The sequence below is a fragment of the Anas acuta genome, chromosome 1 (assembly GCF_963932015.1).
Source record: "Anas acuta chromosome 1, bAnaAcu1.1, whole genome shotgun sequence".
Classification (NCBI taxonomy): Eukaryota; Metazoa; Chordata; class Aves; order Anseriformes; family Anatidae; genus Anas; species Anas acuta.
In genome coordinates this window covers 127,401,814-127,422,331 of record NC_088979.1, presented here as the reverse complement: position 1 = coordinate 127,422,331, position 20,518 = coordinate 127,401,814, and the positions used below count along the sequence as shown (strand labels likewise).

At 39.6% G+C, this 20,518-nt stretch overlaps 2 protein-coding genes across 2 annotated transcripts in view; both read left to right on the top strand.

Moving 5' to 3' along the window:
• VWF (von Willebrand factor) overlaps positions 1 to 10,834 on the top strand; it is a 150,028-nt gene extending 139,194 nt beyond the window's left edge. The window contains exons 49-52 of the mRNA XM_068654434.1: positions 614 to 742; positions 2,332 to 2,371; positions 8,446 to 8,543; positions 10,487 to 10,834. Of these exons, the coding sequence (XP_068510535.1) occupies positions 614 to 742; positions 2,332 to 2,371; positions 8,446 to 8,543; positions 10,487 to 10,675 (456 nt within the window). The 3' untranslated portion in view covers positions 10,676 to 10,834. The remainder of the gene's footprint in view (positions 1 to 613; positions 743 to 2,331; positions 2,372 to 8,445; positions 8,544 to 10,486) is intronic.
• Positions 10,835 to 16,348: 5,514 nt separating this feature from the next.
• ANO2 (anoctamin 2) overlaps positions 16,349 to 20,518 on the top strand; it is a 196,498-nt gene continuing 192,328 nt past the window's right edge. Inside the window, exons 1-2 of the mRNA XM_068654424.1 lie at positions 16,349 to 16,567; positions 16,935 to 17,145. Of these exons, the coding sequence (XP_068510525.1) occupies positions 17,127 to 17,145 (19 nt within the window). The 5' untranslated portion in view covers positions 16,349 to 16,567; positions 16,935 to 17,126. The remainder of the gene's footprint in view (positions 16,568 to 16,934; positions 17,146 to 20,518) is intronic.

Sequence of the window (20,518 nt, the reverse complement as noted above, 5' to 3'; positions counted from 1 at the left end):
CTTATAAAAATATTTAAATATTTTATTTAATATAAATGTAACTCAGACTTCTGATGGCTCCAAGAAAAGTGCATTTTTTTTTCTCTTTTTTGGTTAGGCAGCATGGTATTACTAATGCCTTATCTTTTATATCCCAGAATGTTTTCTCAAGAAAGTTCGTTTTTTTGTTGCTTGTAAAAGAAAAAAAGGAGACTTCACACCATAGCACAAAATTCTAGAATGACAATCTAGATATATCTGAAAGCATGAATGTTATTCAAGAAGTTTAACTGGAATAGGAACTCAAACAGCTACTTACAGGAAATTCAAAACCTAATTTTAAATGAAAGTGGATAATGGAAATTTCTTCCCTGGTAAGAACTGAAAAAGGTCAGGTTTTGGCAATCGTTGCTGAACTGTAATCAGTACTGTTATAAAAGTAAACAATTATTTTCAGAAGATTTCTGTTGAGCAATTCTGTTTACTGAAGATTTCCATGTTTTGTAAACTTCACCCCCCATGTTATATTAATTATTCAATTAATTCAATAAAGGAATAGTCAGGTTGTACAGTATCCTGAAAACTTACTGACCTATGCTTTTGCGTAAATCTAACAACCCTTAAATCTTTACAGCCAAATGCATCACTTCAGGACGGCTGTGATAATCACTCCTGTAAAATAAATGAGAAAGGGGAATTTATCTGGGAAAGGAGAATCACTGGCTGTCCTCCATTTGATTCCAGAAGATGTTTGGCTGAAGGAGTAAGTAATGAAATGGCCCCTAGGCTTCCTAGTAGACTGTCATGTTTATGGTTCAGTATGTAGGTACCTTATGTGTATATGTATTAGGGATGGAAAACTCCAGCCCTTTCCCAGCACCTTGGATAAACTGAATTTGAATTTTCTTTGAAATTCAAAAAACTGTAAGTTTTTTTTTTTATTATTTTAAAATATATGCTGGTTTAATGTGGGGCTATGCTGCAGGAGAGATGCTGAGATTGCAGTAATTCTATTCCATGTGAAGCAGCAAAACCAAGAAAATGGTTCTCACAGTGTTTTCAGTTCAGTATTCAGAGCAAAACTGCATGAATAATTATGCATATTGAGAAAACAGTCCAATTGGCCCCTTTTTTCTATGGTGATGTGTATGAAATACTAAGGCATTTTTTTCGCTACCCTCTTACAAGATTAAAAAAAGGAAGTTTTACCTGTGTTCTGGGAAGAGCTCAAGCTTCCACGTTTGCAGTGGTTTAGTATAATGTCATATTAAAAACCCTACTAAACTTGTCCACCTGTCTTTGAGGAACAGAGAGCAGGCTATGGACTCCAGGAAGGGATGTATCACATGGTGCCCTGGATGCTTATCATGCATCACACAGCTACTATATCCACCTGGTCCCATTTTCATGACAGGATGTATGGCAGAACATAGGAAACATTTAACAAAGCTCATGAGCAAGCCTCTATCAACACATACCTCAAGCAAATGGAGGTGGTCTTGATGTGTTAAGTACAGGAAGAATAAATCTTCCATTACATATTTTTTTTCTAATTTATTATTATTTTTAATTATTTTTTATTATTACTTTGTGAAATCACTGCAGAACACAGGTTTTTATACAAGCAAAAGTTATAATAATGTTGGATTATATTACAACCTTGGGATTATTATCATACCGTGAAGGTCCCTATTGTAAAACAATGGAGAATAACTTACTTACAATTCAAAATTTCCCAAAGTGCACTTATTTTAATCCCTTCCAAAACAAAACAAACAAACAAAAACCTAATTCAGATATAAAATTAGATCTTTTTTTGGGTCTAGTTACAGAGCAAAAGTTCAGTGGGGTTTGTTTGTTTGTTTGTTTAACCATAAAAATCCTCCTATATTTTGCGTGTAAATTCAGGTGTTTAAAACAATTTTATCACACAGAGCATAAATATTATAATTCTCCATTTCCCTTTCACTATGAATTTTTCAATATGAATGGGTTTTATCACTTTGTTTCCCCAAAACTGGTTTGTATTCATTACCAAATTGATTGTATTCAACATGTTTACTTTAAAAAGCTGATATTATAAACTGTGGTAAAAGCAGTATTTTAAAGTGTTGAACTTGTTAAAATCATCAAATATTTTGAATCAGTTTTCAACAAATGTAATTACAATTTCAACAATTTAAAATGGATTAAAATGAAATTATGATTACTAATGTAGACTTATATTTGTATACAGTATAGAAATGCAGTTTTCTTACCTAAATACACTGTTTCAAACATCCTTTTTTAGGCTTTCTGCAGACCAAGTGTTTATTGCTTGTGCCAAAATAGAAGTATTTTTTATTGTTTTAGGGGAGAATTGCAAAACTTGGCAATACCTGCTGTGACACATGTAAGTAAATAAGCAAAAAGACTTGTTTGGCAATAGAAGGAAGTGTAAGCTAGTGGACAAGGAACGAAGTTTAATATTAGATGTACTTTGATAAAACAGGGATAAGCAATGTAGTCAAAATAAACCATTGGACAAGTCACCCCCTCTGATATGGGTACTGCTATCATGTTTTTTCCACTAGAACATGTGTTTTGTCAGTCTTCACAAACACTTGAAAGAAATAGATACTCCATGCATTTTAGTATATACTGTTTTGCAGATATTGAATTATGAATATTATATTTAATCGTTCATCTGAAAAGAATGGGAACAGTATCACACACAGGTTGACAAGTCACATAACCTGATACTAAATATGTGAGGCAACCACTTCATGAATATACAATGGATTTAAAATGTATTTAGCAAAAAGAGATGGTTAAAATAATGTAATTATAAATGTTTCTTGATATTGTAATAACAACAGCAACAAAAATAATTGGTGGGGCAGATGCTTATCAATGGTTCATGCCTGTTGAATAGCTCACCTGCATCTTAAATTATGCAGTTTAGGCGCAAGTCCTGCAACTCTTAATTTCATGCATCACTGTGTAGATAATCTGAATGTCATTTGGTCTGTGAGTGTAGAAGGTGTTTCCTTACATGAGGAAGGATAGGCTCTCATTTCTAAAACAAATCTCTGAAGCTTTTTTGAACAGACAATGTCTCAGGTTTTCCTTGTTAAGTAAAAAAAAAAAAAAAACAAAACGAAAGCATACAGAAAAACAAACAAAACACTAAACCTGTAGCTTGTTTAAAAAAAAAAAAATAAATTGATATTTTCAAAAGAAAATGTCAGAATATCAACATCTTGCCTGTCCTCCACTATGTCTTGTTTTACTCTATGCATGTGCTAATAAATAAAAGATGCCCAGTATAGCAGCCCATCACCACACTGCCACAGTTGCTGATGTAATAATACCCCTGATGAAAGAAGTTAACTCCTAGAGAGTTTGTAGCCATTGCTTGTCTACCTAATCAGTGAGTTCTGGCTTTAGAAATGCAAGTCAGAAAGTGATTGAGATAGACTGTCATCAAACCACTCAAACAGGTAATTTAGTTAAGAGAGCATTAATCTACATTTAGTCTTTGAGGAAGGAATACTGAAAATTACCTACTCTCAAAAACATCTTAATATTTAAAAGATGTGGGGATAAATGGACTACTAACTGAGTCCATATTGCATGGCCCTTCAAATCCTCATTCCCATTGACATTTGCTTGGATATAGCTCAAAACTGAAGTCTCATGTTATAGTGCAGTCCTTTTCCTGGTCACTTGTCTATTCAGATTTCTTCACAAAAAAGAAAAAAAAAAAAAAGAATCCAACGCAAAAGCCAACGTATTGCATGCAGTCAACTAATTGTGAGTTATCGGTTGATTTGTGTATGAAAGGAAGAACAGTGATTAACATGTGGTTTTGGATCAATCTGACACTTCTAGACACTAAACATTCTTTACTTCTCCCCATTAATTACATCTTTCTCAGACCTGGAATTCAACCAGGACAATCAGTACCAATATGCAGTTTGTTACATACTCTGTAGGGAATGCCAAGATCTGGCAAAGCTACTGCAAAACCAGAGTAATTTATTTAATCTTAAAGCTCAGATGAGAAAATAATCATTTTCTTATGGATACAGATGCTTAGATGTAGGCTACATCACCTTCCCAGGTCTTGAAAGAGCTTGTCTTGCAGACACCTTAGTACCATAAGCAATTGGGCAATTAATTTCTTCTCTCAAGTTCAAAGCACAGTTTAGGTTGGTGACTTTGGCTCTGTAGAGTCCTTACATGGCTTTGAGCAAAAGTTGTTTAAGAAAACGGTTTCTCTTAGTATACCTTGGCAATTGCAGTTCATTAGTGTGTCTAAGTGCATTGTTACAGGCTTTAAATACTTTTGAGTAGGAGCACATAACTGAACAGGCTTATTTTCTCCATTTTTGTTTGTTTGTTTGTTTGTTTGTTTGTTTGTTTGTTTGGTGTGATACTAGCAAAGGACTTAATTAATTTTAAAGGATATTCCTTATTTTCCCCCTTCAGAAATGAGTTGCATCTCTGCTTCTTATGTCTGTCCTCAGTTGATCTCAACTGGATACGTCCTGTTAATCTATAAGCAGATGACTTTGCAAAGGAGAAAATCTACACAAAAGTAAATGATACAAGTAAAGTAACTTGAGAGCAAGTCAATAAGTCAGGATCAAAAAGGCAGGCAGCAAAGCTGTTGCTGAGACTAACAATTATCTTGTTTGTGATTTTCAGTTCTGCGGGCAAAACTGCATATTCCTCCTATGTGAAGAAGTTTTATCAAATAAAGTTATGAAATCATTAAAAGAGAATTGGCAGCTCCAAGAGCCCTGGAGTCAGAAACACTTTTTAAGCTTTCTTTTTTTTTTGTAGTCTATACGTATATGTGTGTGTGTGTGTGTGTGTATAAAATGTGAAGCTTTAGAAAGGCACTCAGGTAATTTGAAGATGACATTCACATAGAAAAATTATTGAAAGCTATGTATGCTGCTCCACACATAACAAATTCAGACCTACAGCTTCTTGTGTGAATTTCTCATTAGACAGGAGAGAAAAAACAAACAAACAAAAATATCACACGGGGAACTTACTAGCAAAACATCAAAAAGTACTGGAAAATAAGTATAATTCCTGGCTTGCTGAGGACAGTGGCAAAATTTCCATTGACCCAAACTTAGATTTTTTGCAATACTATTTCTCTAACTGTTGTGTTGTCCCATCCTCATGGGCCCCATGACCTGTGGTCCAAGTGCTGTTGCTGGCACTTAATAAACATATTTATATATGTATAAAATCCATATAAATATATATATGGATATCTTGCATACACAGACATGTACACAGAGTAGACAGTCTATCACCCAGGACATAATTAGATATGGAGTTTAATAAGAAGACAGGAGAGACTACAGAGACCAAGTTGGGCAGGGCAAGGTCAGACAAAAATATGGACAAGCAGCTGTTTAACATGCAACCACCCAACCTTTATGCCTTTATCGTCCCTAAAAAAATCCCCTAGTGAGTCTTATAAAACCCCAAGCTGTACTTCCCTCACATCCCATAATGAGTCCTACGCATCTGTAGGCAGTGACCCACCTCAGTCTATAAGGTGATCTGGAGAGCTGCTTCCGTTGACTCATCTTGAAGGGCATCATTCTGATGGAATGAGATCTGTCTCTTGTGACAGTCTGAGGAGTAGCCAGGTCAATCACAGAATCACAGAATTTCTAGGTTGGAAGAGACCTCAAGATCATCGAGTCTAACCTCTGACCTAACACTAACAGTCCCCACTAAACCATATCCCTAAGCTCTACATCTAAACGTCTTTTAAAGACTTCCAGGGATGGTGACTCCACCACTTCCCTGGGCAGCCTGTTCCAATGTCTAACAACCCTTTCGGTAAAGAAGTTCTTCCTAAGATCCAACCTAAACCTCCCCTTGCGCAACTTAAGCCCATTCCCCCTCGTCCTGTCACCAGGCATGTGGGAGAACAGACCAACCTCCACCTCGCTACAGCCTCCTTTGAGGTACCTGTAGAGAGCAATAAGGTCGCCCCTGAGCCTCCTTTTCTCCAGGCTGAACAAGCCCAGCTCCCTCAGCCGCTCCTCGTAGGACTTGTTCTCCAGGCCCCTCACCAGCTTCGTCGCCCTTCTCTGGACCCGCTCAAGCACCTCGATGTCCTTCTTGTAGCGAGTGGCCCAAAACTGAACACAGTACTCGAGGTGCGGCCTCACCAGAGCCGAGTACAGGGGGACGATCACCTCCCTAGCCCTGCTGGCCACACTGTTTCTTATGCAAGCCAGGATGCTGTTGGCCTTCTTGGCCACCTGAGCACACTGCTGGCTCATATTCAGCTGACTATCCACCATCACTCCCAGGTCCTTCTCTGCCTGGCAGCTCTCCAAACACTCATCTCGCAGCCTGTAGCTCTGCTTGGGGTTGTTGCACCCCAGGTGCAGGACCCGGAACTTGGCCTTGTTGAACTTCATGCAGTTGACCTCAGCCCATCGGTGCAGCCTATCCAGATCCTCCTGCAGAGCCTTCCTACCCTCAAGCAGATTGACACACGCACCTAGCTTGGTGTCATCTGCAAACTTACTGAGGGTGCACTCAGTGCCCTCGTCCAGATCATCGATGAAGATATTAAAGATGACCGGCCCCAGCACCGAGCCCTGGGGAACGCCACTAGTGACCGGCCTCCAACTGGACTTGACTCCATTTACCATGACTCTTTGGGCCCGGCTATCCAGCCAGTTTCTAACCCAATGAAGCGTGTGCCAGTCCAAGCCAAGAGCAGCTAGTTTCGTGAGGAGAATGCTGTGGGAGACGGTGTCAAAAGCCTTGCTGAAGTCAAGGTAGACCACATCCACAGCCTTTCGCTCATCCACCCAGCGTGTCACTTTGTCATAGAAGGAGATCAGGTTCATCTAGCAGGATCTGCCTTTCATAAACCCATGCTGACTGGGCCTGACCGCCTGCTGGCCCTGCAAGTGCTGCGTGATGACTCTCAAGAGGATCTGCTCCATGAGCTTCCCTGGCACTGAGGTTAAACTGACAGGCCTGTAGTTTCCCGGGTCTACCCTCTGGCCCTTCTTGTAGAAGGGCGTCACGTTTGCTAGCCGCCAGTCAACTGGGACCTCCCTCGATAGCCAGGACTGCTGATAAATGATGGTTAGCGGCTTGGCCAGCTCCTCTGCCAGTTCTCTCAGTACCCTTGGGTGGATCCCATCTGGCCCCATCGACTTGTGTACATCCAAGTGCCGTACCAGGTCACCAACCAGTTCTTCGTGGATAGTGAGGGCCACATCCTGCTCCCCATCCCCTTCCACCCGCTCGGGGTACTGGGTATCCAGAGAACAACCGGTATTGCCGCTAAAGACTGAGGCGAAGAAGGCGTTAAGCACCTCCACCTTTTCCTCATCTCTTGTAACTAAGTTTCCCCCTGCATCCAGTAAAGGATGGAGATTCTCCTTAGTCCTCCTTTTTGTGTTGATGTATTTATAAAAACATTTTTTGTTATCTTTAACGGCAGTAGCCAGATTGAGCTCCAGATGAGCTTTGGCCTTTCTAATTTTGTCCCTGCACAGCCTCGCAACATCCTTATAGTCCTCCCTAGTGGCCTGTCAAGATACTCTGTTTCTCTGATTAGGTTACTGGGGTTCCTACATGTGTCCTCATTATTTTCCTCTGCATTTGGCTTGTCCAATGTAGCATTGCAGAATCTTTCAAAAAGGAGTAAAAGGCAGACATTAGATTGCAAAGAAACATTAAAACAAAGCAGTCAACTGAAAAGAAATATGGGGATTGGCCTCTTCTTGCAGATAATGAGTGATAAGAGGGAATGGTCTCAAATTGCTCCAGAGGAGGTTCAGGTTGGAAATCAGAAGACATTTCTTCTCAGGAAGAGTAGTCAGGCATTGGAACAGGTTGCCGAGGCAAGTGGTGGAGTCACCATCCTGGGGGTGTTTAAGAAAAGGTTGGACCTGGTGCTTAGGGACATGGTTTAGTGGGTAATATTGGTGGTTGTGGATGGTTGGACTGAAGTCTTTTCCAACTTTTATTATTCTATGAGCGAAAAGCTGTTCTCCAGTGGAATTTTAGGAAGCTGCTTTATCCGTGTAGAGCAATTCATTCACACAGAAGCAATTACCAGCATTGTCAAATGCTCCTCTCCCTTCCCTTCCCTTCCCTTCCCTTCCCTTCCCTTCCCTTCCCTTCCCTTCCCTTCCCTTCCCTTCCCTTCCCTTCCCTTCCCTTCCCTTCCCTTCCCTTCCCTTCCCTTCCCTTCCCTTCCCTTCCCTTCCCTTCCCTTCCCTTCCCTTCCCTTCCCTTCCCTTCCCTTCCCTTCCCTTCCCTTCCCTTCCCTTCCCTTCCCTTCCCTTCCCTTCCCTTCCCTTCCCTTCCCTTCCCTTCCCTTCCCTTCCCTTCCCTTATTTTTCTTTTTCTTTTTCTTTTTTCTTTTTTCTTTTTTCTTTTTTTCTTTTTTCTTTTTTCTTTTTTCTTTTTCAGGTTTGGAAGTGGAATGTCGACCAGTAAGTACCAGACTGCAATTTCGGAACATCAATGGATGTGTGGCTGAAAAGGAAGTGCCTATTTCTCATTGTGAGGTAAAAAATAAAAGCACTCCCACACACCCACCCCAACTTCTTCCCTTGCCCATTTTCTCTCTTTCACAAGGGGACCTTTTGGCTCCACCATGGCTACACTTCAGTAAACAGAGCATCAGTTTCTGTCCTCACTGAGTCACTCAAACTGTGTAAATCTAATTGACACTTACTTTCTAAAGTAATTTGGTGATGCTGGATTTTCTGTATTCAAGCAACTATGCAAAAAGGCACATAATCTAAGGTGCAAAGGCTTAGTTCATACTCCTTTGCTTCCATCAGAAATGCACGTCTCTGAAATAGTTTAATTAGGACTTTCTACACATAAGAGAATTTTCATCTTAGTATAACCAAAGCTGATTTTCAGATCTGAGTCTAAAATTAGGTACATATATCCTTCTATAGGCTCTGAAGCTGGCTTATGAGTGTAAATAGGCATTTAGATGCATGATGCTTTAAACAGACATTTAAATTCAAGTGCTGTGATTTGACTTTTGTGCTCTGTAAGCTCTGTAACTCCTCTGTTGGCCAGAGCATTAAGCTGTTGTGTTCTGCACATCTTATTCATTTCCATAATTGGATTAAAAGCTTAATGGTATGGAATTTTCCTGCCCAGCACTCCTTACAACTTGTATAGCAACTTTCATTTGACACAGGAACATAGCATCCTTTCTGGATCTTTCCATCTCCCTGAGACTGGGAACCAACAAGGAAATTCTCTTCCCTCACTGGGTCATAGCAAGACAACTGCTCAATCTGAGATAACCATGCTTCATACAAGGACTGTATGCAACCCTTGTATGCAGTCCTAACAATGATGTACATGGATGGAAACAAAGAAGTTAGGTTGCACCCAGCTACTTGAATATTATATTTAGCTGATGCTGTAAGCAAAATGAATCTTCCAGTTTATTGTGACTACTGTGAAAAAAAAAGAATGGGGACGGGTTATTAGGAGTATACATGCCCAGGCTTTTCTTATTGGTAACTGATGCAGGGCCTCCATTTACTACACGATACTTAATATGAATGGAAGCTTTAAGAACAACAATACTTACCCTTGATTAAAAGAAAAAGAAGATATATGCTTAACTGCTTGTCCTGTCCACAAAAATCAGTGGTGGTCAGGTTCTTTGCCATCAAGTCATATGTACTGAAGTTTCTCCTGCATGAGTACAGATTTTATTCTGTGAGTCTGGCCATATGTTGAGTAAACTAAATGATTCTGCTGTGGTTGGCACTGAGTATGTTTTTTTCTAAACTCCTTCCTGATAATGATATATATATATATATATATATATATATATATATTTGGTATTAATATCAGAAATAAAAATGAAAAACACAAAAACAAATGACTCTGACAGAGTTTGATGTGAGGTCCTTTGTTTTTATATCATGAAAGCGTACGTCAAAGTAATGGACAGCTAGTTCTAAATTCAGAAAGTGATCAGACAGGAAGAACAACGGAAATATCAATCGGGTGGACAACAGTGTACATGCTTAGCATGCAGAGTAACAAGAAATGCATCTCAGAAAAAAATGAAAATTTTTTTTGCAGCATTGCAGCAATTGCACTAACGCACTTTCTGAATGCACATCCCATATGGCTGAGGTGATAAGAGCGGTTCTTACTACCATTTTCTGTGTGCTCAGAAGCCAACACAATAATGCTGGATATCATCTATTGTATTTTAAAGCACAGATTTTTTTTTTATTGTTTTTGTGTGTGACCAGTTCCTTCATCTCTTCTTTTCTATGCTGATGTTCACGAGACATTAGTCCTTGATTAGCACCCCACACTCTGGAACAAGATACCTGTTTCTGAGTTCATGTTTTGCAACTGAACTCCAGGCAAAGAAGTCCATGGATGTTTTGAAGACCTAGATTTTGATTTCACTGTGTTTCTGGCACTATTCAAACTTAGTATCTCTTTTTCTGTCTAGGGCAAGTGTAGAAGCAGTACAAGATACTCTGTTCAGATGGGGAAATGGGAAGATGTGTGCAGCTGCTGTACAGCCACTCTAACAACAACGGTCACGATCCCACTCCGGTGTGCCAATGGCACGGTGGTGCAACATTACATCCCTTCAGCCTCTCAGTGTGAATGCAATTTGCGGAAGTGTACAGAGTGAATATTTTGAAGGAGCCCAGTGGTTTAATCTTGAGCTTTATGATGAAAGAACTTTACAGTGAAAGCCTCATTTCCTCTCTGTAGATGGTTTTATTTAGTAGAATTCTGACTAACTAATTGTATCAGCATAACAAACAATAAAATTTACTAGCACAATTGAGCAGTATTGGTATGGTTTATAGAAGAGTGATTTGAGATTACATTGTTCTTTCATCTTCACCATAGAAAGTTATCTTCATCAATAAAAGAAAATGGCGTGGTAATGGAAACAGTTGCTTCTACTTAAAGAACATGTCCCAAAGCTGTTAGAACTGACTTCAGAGACTTTGTCCTTTCATTCCCCACTTCAGACCTTAATTACATGCTGTATACCTGTAATGCATATGGCACTTTACAGTCAGAGTTCTTGGTACACAATAATGATTATGGCTCAAGCAACCAAATATTTCTGCAATCCATATAAATTTTTCTCCTTAAGTTGAATGCAAAGAAATTGTGTGCTAAGGACATGTTGTATACCATATGCAAAACCTCAGCATCTGTAAATGGGGCTAAAAGACAGCTTTTAACCTATTTACCACAGCACTTCTACAGACCAGCTTAAGGATAAAGCTCATCTCTCCTTATTCCGGATGCCAGAACTTCAACTGTTGCATTAGCTAAAAAAGTTAGTGTTCTTTCAAAATTTGAATTGACAGTGGCAGATTTAATTTACTTACTGCTGACAGGGATAAATTTATTAGGATTTAAATTTCATTTGGTCTGGTCAGGATATAGAAGGGAAAAGGATTTCCAGAGGGTGGTTGTTGGTGGAATCTAGTGTCAGTCAAGCACTTTTAATGGGAGATACTAATTTTTTAAAAAAAAAAAGTATAAAAGAAAAAAACTGTTTATTCCATTTATCCTTTTGCAAGACAAGAAATATTCCAACTTCTTGTTGAATTGAGTTACCTTTCTGATAAATCAGCTGGGAAGATGGGAGATGGTTGTTGTCAACACTAAACTTTCCAAACTTTTTTGATGAAATCTGTAAAGCTTAGAAATAGGCTATGGGTGAAAAAACATAGTTTCTCTAGATCTAGCAGAATCTTTCTTGAAATAATGAAAAGTGTATATAGAGGTCCTGAAGGGTAAGAGTGTTCCTGAAAAGTCTAGCAGAAAAGCTCAGGAAATCAGGTTGTCCCTGTGCAGTATTTACATTTGCATCTGTAGATATGGAAGGCATTTCAGAGGGCATTTCCACCATTGCCTCACTGGTAACTGTGAATAAAGTTTTGAGGTGAAGAGCCACTTCTCCTCACATGAATGCCAATGTCATGTGATTAAATGGGTCAAAACACCTCCTTATCTGCATGAGTGTTTGCCTTTGGAAGCATCACTTCTGAGAGCATTCTCTTTTGAAAAACTCCCTCTATGCTTTCAACTTAATAGGCAAGTTATACTCCTTTTAGAGAGGAACCAGATAGATCCCTGCTCCTCCTCTTTTGCCATTCAGCTGTGGACTCAATACATATAGCATGCAGGCCCTTTCTTTCCTTATTATTCATTCAAGATACCCTATATTGCTCTTGAATGTCTGTTTATTCTGCCATAGGATCAAAAAGGGGATCAAACACATAAATCCATGATAACCTCAGGGAGTAAAAAAACAAACAAAAACAACACAAGTTTTAATTAGCACCATCCTCACTTACTGCAGTAGATCTGTCACCAGTTTTCCTCCATTGCTATAGCTGCCTCCAGATATTAAGCATCCTGACAGATGGATTTGGGTCCCCCGGGTAATCAACTGCATGGCAATTCATCTGATGCTGCAAATAAGCAACTGCTGAAAGAGAGCAACTGCTGTAACATCAGAGAGGACTAGAGAAAAGGGGTAGATAGAAGGTGAAAAGCAATGTTGTTCTCTTCTGCTTACCACCACTGGGCTGCCCCTTCATTTTCATTTAGTGCCTTGACACAGACTGACATTTCTTAGCTTGCAAAAGCTGAAAGGATTGCAGCCTTCATGGCTTCAGACAGGCCTTCTAATTAGGTAATTGTATAAGCCAAGCACCAGCTTATCCACATGGGAAGGACACACAAGAACATCCACAGGGCAGAGATGGGGCTACAGTTTTCTGTAACCATTGAAAAATCAGATGAGCATAGCTAGCATTTTCTTCAGCAGCAAAGTGGATGGACAGTGTTCAATTAAAAGTCTGTCCAACAAACAGGCAAACATTCTTGCTTCAATTACTTCTAACTCTGTTGTGGCTTAAACCAGCAGGTAGCTAGGCACCCGTCATGGTTTTGGCTATGAGACAGTTATATTTCCTCCTAGTAGCTGGTATGGTGTCGTATTTTGGATTTAGGATGAGAATGGTGTCAATAACATGCTGATGTTTTAGTACTTGCACCGAATCAAGGACGTTTCAGCATTTCATACAGCCCTGTGAGCGAGGAGACTGGGGGTGCACAAGAAGCTGGGAGGGGACAGAACCAGGACAGTTGACCCAAACTGGCCAAAGGGATATTCCATACCATATGACATCGTGCTGAACAGTAAATATGGAGTGGGTGGCTGAGGGGCAGAGGGAACTGCTACTTTTGGACAGACTGGGCATTGATTGCTAGGTGATGAGCAGTTGCCTTGCACATCAATTCCTTTATACATTTTATTATTGTTAATATCATCATCATTGTTATTTCTCTTCCTTTTCTGTCCTATTTAACTGTCTTTATCTCAACCCATGAACTTTTACCTTTTTTCCTCCTGATTCTCTCCCCCATCCCACTTGCAGGGGAGGGGAGGCTTAGCAAACAGCTATGTGGTCCTTAGCAGCCTGCCGGGTTAAGCCACAATGGCACTGCACAGCCGTTCGCTCATTCCGCTCCCAACTCTATTGGGATGGGGGAGAGAATAAAAAAAAAAGTTCAAAAAAAAGTTCATGGGCTAAGGACAGTTTAATAAGACAGAAAAAGAAGGGGAAATTATAATACTAATAACAATAATAATAACAAAAATATATAAAGTGATTGATGCACAATGCAATTGCTCAGCACCTCCTCACCTTTGCCAAGCCCATCCCCAAGCAGTAGCTACCCCAGCCAACTTCCCCAGCTGTATTGTTCAACACAATGTCATATGGCATGGAATATCCCTTTGGCCAGTTTGGGTGAGTTGTCCTGGTTCTGTCCCCTCTCAGCTCCTTGTGCTACCCCAGCCTCCTTGCTGGCTGTCAGTATGAGAAGCTGAAAAGTCCTTGACTTGGTCTAAGAACTGTTCAGCAACAACTAAAACATCAGCGTGTTATCAGTATTATTCTCATCCTAAATCCAAAACACAGCACCATATCAGCTACTAGGAATAGAATGAACTCTATCACAGCTGGAAAAAAAAAAAAAAAGGACAACCTAATTTAATAAGAAAAGTCTAAGCATTTCATGGGAGAAACAAACTGAAATAAAGATATTTACTTTCAGATGAAAGCAATTAACATTTTTCCTGAGGAGAGCCAAGTAATTTATCGGAAAAATGCTGGGTTATAGGATCAATCTCATAGCATTTGTAGTTCAATATAATTGGACAAACAGATCTGTATTAAAACATTAGACCAATTCAAGAATATGCCCCACGCTAAATGGCTTTTTGTCATCTTGCTTGACTGCAATTTTGCTTTCAAACATCTATGCCAGTACATGGACTAAAGTGGTCACACAATGTATCTCATGAGAACTTAGTGTTTTTTCCTTACAGAATAGAGTTCTGTGGACTTTTGTATGGTCAAGGCTGTTATTAATCATGTCTGTCTAGCACCTATTTATGACAAGCAAAGCCAAGGTCCTGTAGTGCTTGATGCATAAGGCCAAAGTAGTGTTTTCATTGAAAATTTGTCATAGGAACAGACAAGTGAGAAAGAGAAAAAGGAAGGGAATACTATAGCAGCACCCTTAACAGGCTGAGAAAGTACATAGAATTTTGGCCCTCACCTGCTAGTATGAGAAGCAAGCTTTTTTCAGGCAGCCTACCCCAGGCAACCTGTCTTTCTGGTGATGTCAGTAAAGAAATTGGCTCAGAGTTCCTCCCTGCAGGTTTCAATTACCTTCTGCACAGTCCAGTTGTATTTTAGTACAGTTCTTCTCTTTTCAGCAGTATTCTTTCCTAGAAGAAGTGAAGAATAAACTCAGGCCTGTAATCAAGTGCCTGCTTAGTAGACAGCTGTACACACAAACAGTAGTAACATGCCAAAACAGCAGAACCATGCTGTACAACAGAAAGTATAATTAACACTTACCAGCAGAATTCAGGCTTTGAAAGACATCATTTTTAACTTGGGTGTACTGCTTGCGAGTCTTGTTTTGAGCTACATATCTTTGTTTTTGCATTTCCACCAATGATTGAAAATACATCTAATCACTTTAGAAGACCAGTTGGATTGATGAACATGATACAAGATAGATTTACATGAACATTAAATGGATTTGGGAAGGAATCTTATAAAACTTGTTAATTATTAAAGGCATGTAATCTCTCTGCTGACTTTTACAGACTTCCAAGTGCCTCTACAGAAGGTGAAACACAATCTGCTATATTGGCATTATTTGCTCTGGCTTTACATTATCAGCTAACACCGTATCCAGATACCCTAGGAAACACAAAGATGATATGATTTTCTCTATTGGAAAATGTCCTAACACAAACAGGCAAACAAAAATCGCCCAAACAAACCCATTTCCTTTTTGACTAGCTGGATATTGCTTCCTATCTTATTGCTTCCTCTGTATATTATTTATTACCTGTACTAACTGTATTACCTGTAATGGACCCATCCTCATGGCTTATAGGAGCTAATAATTTGAACCCATGTAGGAAGAGTTTGTGTCCATAGGGATCCTGGTAGAACCTGGCCCTACATCCCTAAACTTCCTCAAAATTAGTGGGTGTGCCTTTCTGTTTTATCTTTTAGTTCATGCAGCATAAAATATCAAAATAAAATAGAAATATAAAATTGCATAATTTTCAGCAAGTTTTCATTGCCTTCTCCCAGAGATAAGTGTAGCAGTAGGTTTGCTATCTATCCAAGGAGTAGAATAATTGCTTATAAAACATCAACACAGAAAAGCAGTTCAACAGATGCTTCCAATGGAGTATTCTATAGTTCTACATTGTTACCCCTTGCCCCATAACAAGTAAGTCTGAAATGTAGCTGGAGAAGAGCTGTGGACATTTGATTAAAGTGGGATTCATTTATTCAAATGGATGGGGTGCTCATGCAATTAAAATAATAAAATCAGACATACAATCTCAAAACTAGTATGCATAGACTAGTGTGCAAGCTGTTTGAAGTAACATCTTCCCTTCTAGAAAGCTTACACAGCACCTGAGAGTAATTTCTAAATTTTTATTTTTTAATTTCTGTAATTATTAGTTTTTAGACCAATCAGTCCAGAAGCTGTGGAAGCCAGGATGTTTCTTGTTTTATAACTGAAGGCAGTTTCTAAATGAAGTTCTGATATTAACATAAGATACTAGGACTTCTCTCTGTGATATAGACATCTGCTACTCTTGCAGATTATAGCCCAGTGTGCAACCTTAATTCACATGCCACCAGAAACAGTGTACTTTATTATCATTGAGCAAATCAATTCCCACCTCTTGCATTAAAGAGACTGTTGTAGTGTCACAGATAAGCTTGAAAGAAGAAAAAGACTTGAACTTCAAATAATTTCACCTGTCTCCAATTAGCATTAGCAAATGTAAGTCCTTTCTCAGAAGGTCAGGAATAACCCTTTCTCCTGGTATATAAGGTTGAAGGCTAAGCAGGATCCATCACTTAGTCTGACTATACAGTTGATTATAAGATAATCCCCTGAATATTTCATGCAAGAAAGACAGCATACAGGCAGTAAGGTAACTTGAGTACCTGAGATACAGCCTTATAAAAAGGTTACCACACTTACGTCCTACCTTGAAGCACTGTAAAGCTTTGCAGATATACAGCCGCTCTTCCTCACTGAAACCACCTCCGGGATTTAAGTGTAATTCTTGAAAGAACTGCTTTTCAAACAGAGCTGGCTGCTACAGAACCCTGGTTTTGCATTAGCTTTTTCTTCCTCTCCTCTGCTGCCTTTTGTGGAGTTAGGACAAAATATATTGTTACATTGCTTGCTGAGGTATTATGGAACATGAAGACAAGATGCTGAACTTCTAGTAGAGAATCACCATGGCCTCTCAGGTCACGGGAGTTTTGCCATTTTCCTCTCTCTTTCTTCTACAGGGTAATAACCAAAACAGAAGGTCTGGCTAATTAGCTTCAGTCTGGCTTGCTTAAAGAAGGATCAAGCCAGGATAGAAATAGCTGCTAATGTTGTTCACAACTTAAGACAGTGCAGAAGCAGATTGTGCATATGATCAGCATAGCCACATCCTATTAGCTCTGTCGCAACTGCCAGCCAAACCTCCAGGCAACATGGAAACTCATGCACCTGGTAAGTTTATTCTCTGCTTTGTTGTTAATTGCTGCCTATGCAGCTGAATAGACGGAAAGGGGGTGGGGAACAGGAAAAGGAATACTTTCAAAGAACTTGTCTTCTTTCACGACCTTTTTTAAAAAAAAAAAAAAAAAGTTTGTGGCCCAGGTTACATACAAACAGCTCAGAGATAAAACACAGAGACACACAGTTTGTTTCTTCAGAAGTCTTGGGAGTGCAGCATTGTGATTCATGTGGAAAAGAAAATCAGTAGGCAAACCTCTTTTTCTGGAGCTCTGCTGTTTTCCTCTGTGTTATCCTTATTGCAGTGCAACTGGGGAAGAGGACAATATCCTTTTTCAGAGATGACTGAATGCACTGAGATTTCAGTTCCCATATGCAAGGAATAAATCTGCTCAGTGTGTAAAATCTTTTGTGTTTGAGTTCCCAGTGTAGGAGTTCAGAATATTGTTCAGTGATAATATTGTAGTGCTATTTGTTTATTGTTACAGATGAGAGCTCTGTTGTTTCCAGACATTGTGTCTTAGCGTTTCTGGGTCTTGTAGCTCTGTTGTGAACAGGAAACAATCCTGAAGTTCACGGAGTCCTGCTTTTGTGTTCTCCCATACAGAGTTCTGCTTTTGTGTTCTCCCATACAGTTGCCTTTATAAAATTAATTGAATATATTAAATTGCAGTGTGCAAACAGCCATTAGATTTAAGGCCTAATGCTAGTCTTTGTAGCATTCCTCTGATGTCCTTTTTTTTATTCCTGATCCTTCTTCACTGTTTGAATTTGTTCTGTTATACATGTAACGTGGGATAAATCAGGTACTTTCTGTAATATCTATATTTAGAGACAGCTTTGGAAAAGCAAAAAGAAGAAAAAAGAAAAAAAAAAAGTGAGCATGTATGCACAGCTGTATTATATAGATACAGCTCCATTAAGTCTTCAGTTAATTCAACAGCTCACAAAGCATTTCCAGTTTTGGTTTATACTGTTTGGTTCCCATGTCTTTATCCACAGCTCTGTTCCTCTTCCTTCATTCTTGACTCATAGTCTTGCATCCCTTAAAAGACTCTCATGCTCATGGTGTGTGTTAGAGGTGAGTGAGCAATTCTTTTAACTCAGGTGCATTCTTCCTGTTCCTAATGTCAGAAGTGAAGGTCCATGAGCATCTACCAAACGAGTGCAATCACAGGCTTTTACATTTGTGTCTGTGACCAGAGTTATTTGGGCAGGTCCATGCCAGCAAGGAACTTCCACTTTCCTGCCCCTGTCTGTTTGAGGTGCTGCAATGTTTCTGGCAACAGTTCAGGACCAGTGCATTCCACCTCTAAATACTCAGCTTGTCACGTCAAAGAGTATAGCTGGCTGAGTCAATGTCCAGCTCCCTCACTGACCATAGCTGTTGTGAAGGAAGCTAGAAGAGAGGACCTACCCCTTCTTTCCCTCAAAAACAGTTTTTTGCAAGCTGTGGCTTTACTGCTGGCCTCCACTTATGCTAAGTCTCAGCTGATCAGCAGCTATATCTGTGCTCCATCTTGGACCTTTGTTAGTCTGGTCCTGACCTGTAGGTGAGGGCTCAGCTTCCTGACTTGGCCTTGGACTTGCTGTGTCACTGATGCCTTTCCAGGGGATTGCTGAGCTGTGACTGACCCAGATCACTCTGTCCCTGATCCTGACCCAGACTTGCTGCTCTTACACCTGGACTCTCTGTCAGTGGGGTCACTCGCTGTTCTGCTCCATCACACTCTGCTCCTGGCTCACCTTACCCTGTGAAGCAGGTGACTCTTGCTGCTCCCTGCCATTCTTTTCCCTAGGATGTTTTTATGAGTATTGTTGTTATCCTTTAAGCAAGTAATTCTTTAAAGAATCTGTGAATATACGTTCACCCTAAGGGCCAGAGGATTAGGACAAAATGTTCTGTCTTACTGCTTATTAACAGCTTCCTGAAACGTTACAGTCTCAAAGTGCATGGTAATATGGGAAGATGCTCATTTTGTGCCAGAATTACTCCTTGCACACAACTCCACCAAATTCAACGTAACTACAGAAGACAGCGGTTCCCTTCATTATGTTTTCCAAACTACCATTAGTGCTTTTTAAGAATTGTAGGAATTAAAAACAGGCAAAGCTTTTCGAATTGTCTAATGCTCTCACCAGTAGCTAATAGGAAAACTATGCATCGTGGAGCAAATTAAAGCAAATTTCATACTTGAGTGTATGTGGACTACCCTGGAGAGGAGTAACTCAGTGGAAGCTTATAGGAAGTAGTAAAAAGGGCTAAAACAAGATCAGAGAAAGAACAGTCCTGCTAAGGTTTACAGTAGGCAGTAGGCTCCATACAATCCATTGTCTGTTTTCCACCTTTATCACACTCTCCCAGCCATATCCCCCAAGCATTATAACTCCTGGGGAATAATTCTGGGGATGCAACCAATCGGAGGAAGAAGTGGAGCTAGGAACAGAATACTCCCCTCCCCCCAGGTTTGCTACTTCCTATTTTCTTCCCCATAGCTGAGTTTTCACCAAGAGAGGAGAGATCTAAATTTGCAGCCTGCAGTTTGAGCACTTAAACAGTACCTCTCAAACTGAAGATGGTAAGGGCAAAAATGCCTTTAAAAAGCTTAGTGCCTTGGGCAGCCTGGGTACATCTGCCTTTCTGGACCTTGTCCTAATATTGTTTGAAATGTCACACCCTGACCCTCCAGGACACTCAGAAATGAGAATCTCTTGGGTAGGAATCAGTATCTCAGTGTATCCCTTTACACTCTGCCTTACACTCAGACCTTTCCCTCCCAGACTCCAGAATATGATCAAATAATAAATATTCTTTACAGAGAAAACTTCCTAATGGTGTTGTGGGGATAATTTTTTGCTTAACATGTAGTTAAGCACAAGAAGGCTAAGTATCTAAATAGATCTTAAACTAACCTGAAGGAAGAAATACCAAATATTTAAAATTTAATGGTCAAACTTGAATCTTCTTTTATTCAAATAAGAAGCTATGCTAATCTAGATCACCTGTAATGAAACCTTTCCTTCAAGTGATATTGAAAAAATCACAGAATCACAGAATCACAGAATTTCTAGGTTGGAAGAGACCTCAAGATCATCGAGTCCAACCTCTGACCTAACACTAACAGTCCCCACTAAACCATATCCCTAAGCTCTACATCTAAACGTCTTTTGAAGACTTCCAGGGATGGTGACTCCACCACCTCCCTGGGCAGCCTGTTCCAATGCCTCACAACCCTTTCATAATGTATTTCTTACATAAAATATTTTTCCTAGGAACATCCTTAGGTATCCTGCTTCCTTTAAGGTTGACCAAGGCTCAATTAATTAGCATGCATTCCCTTGTGACTCTTGAATTGAGAAATCATAC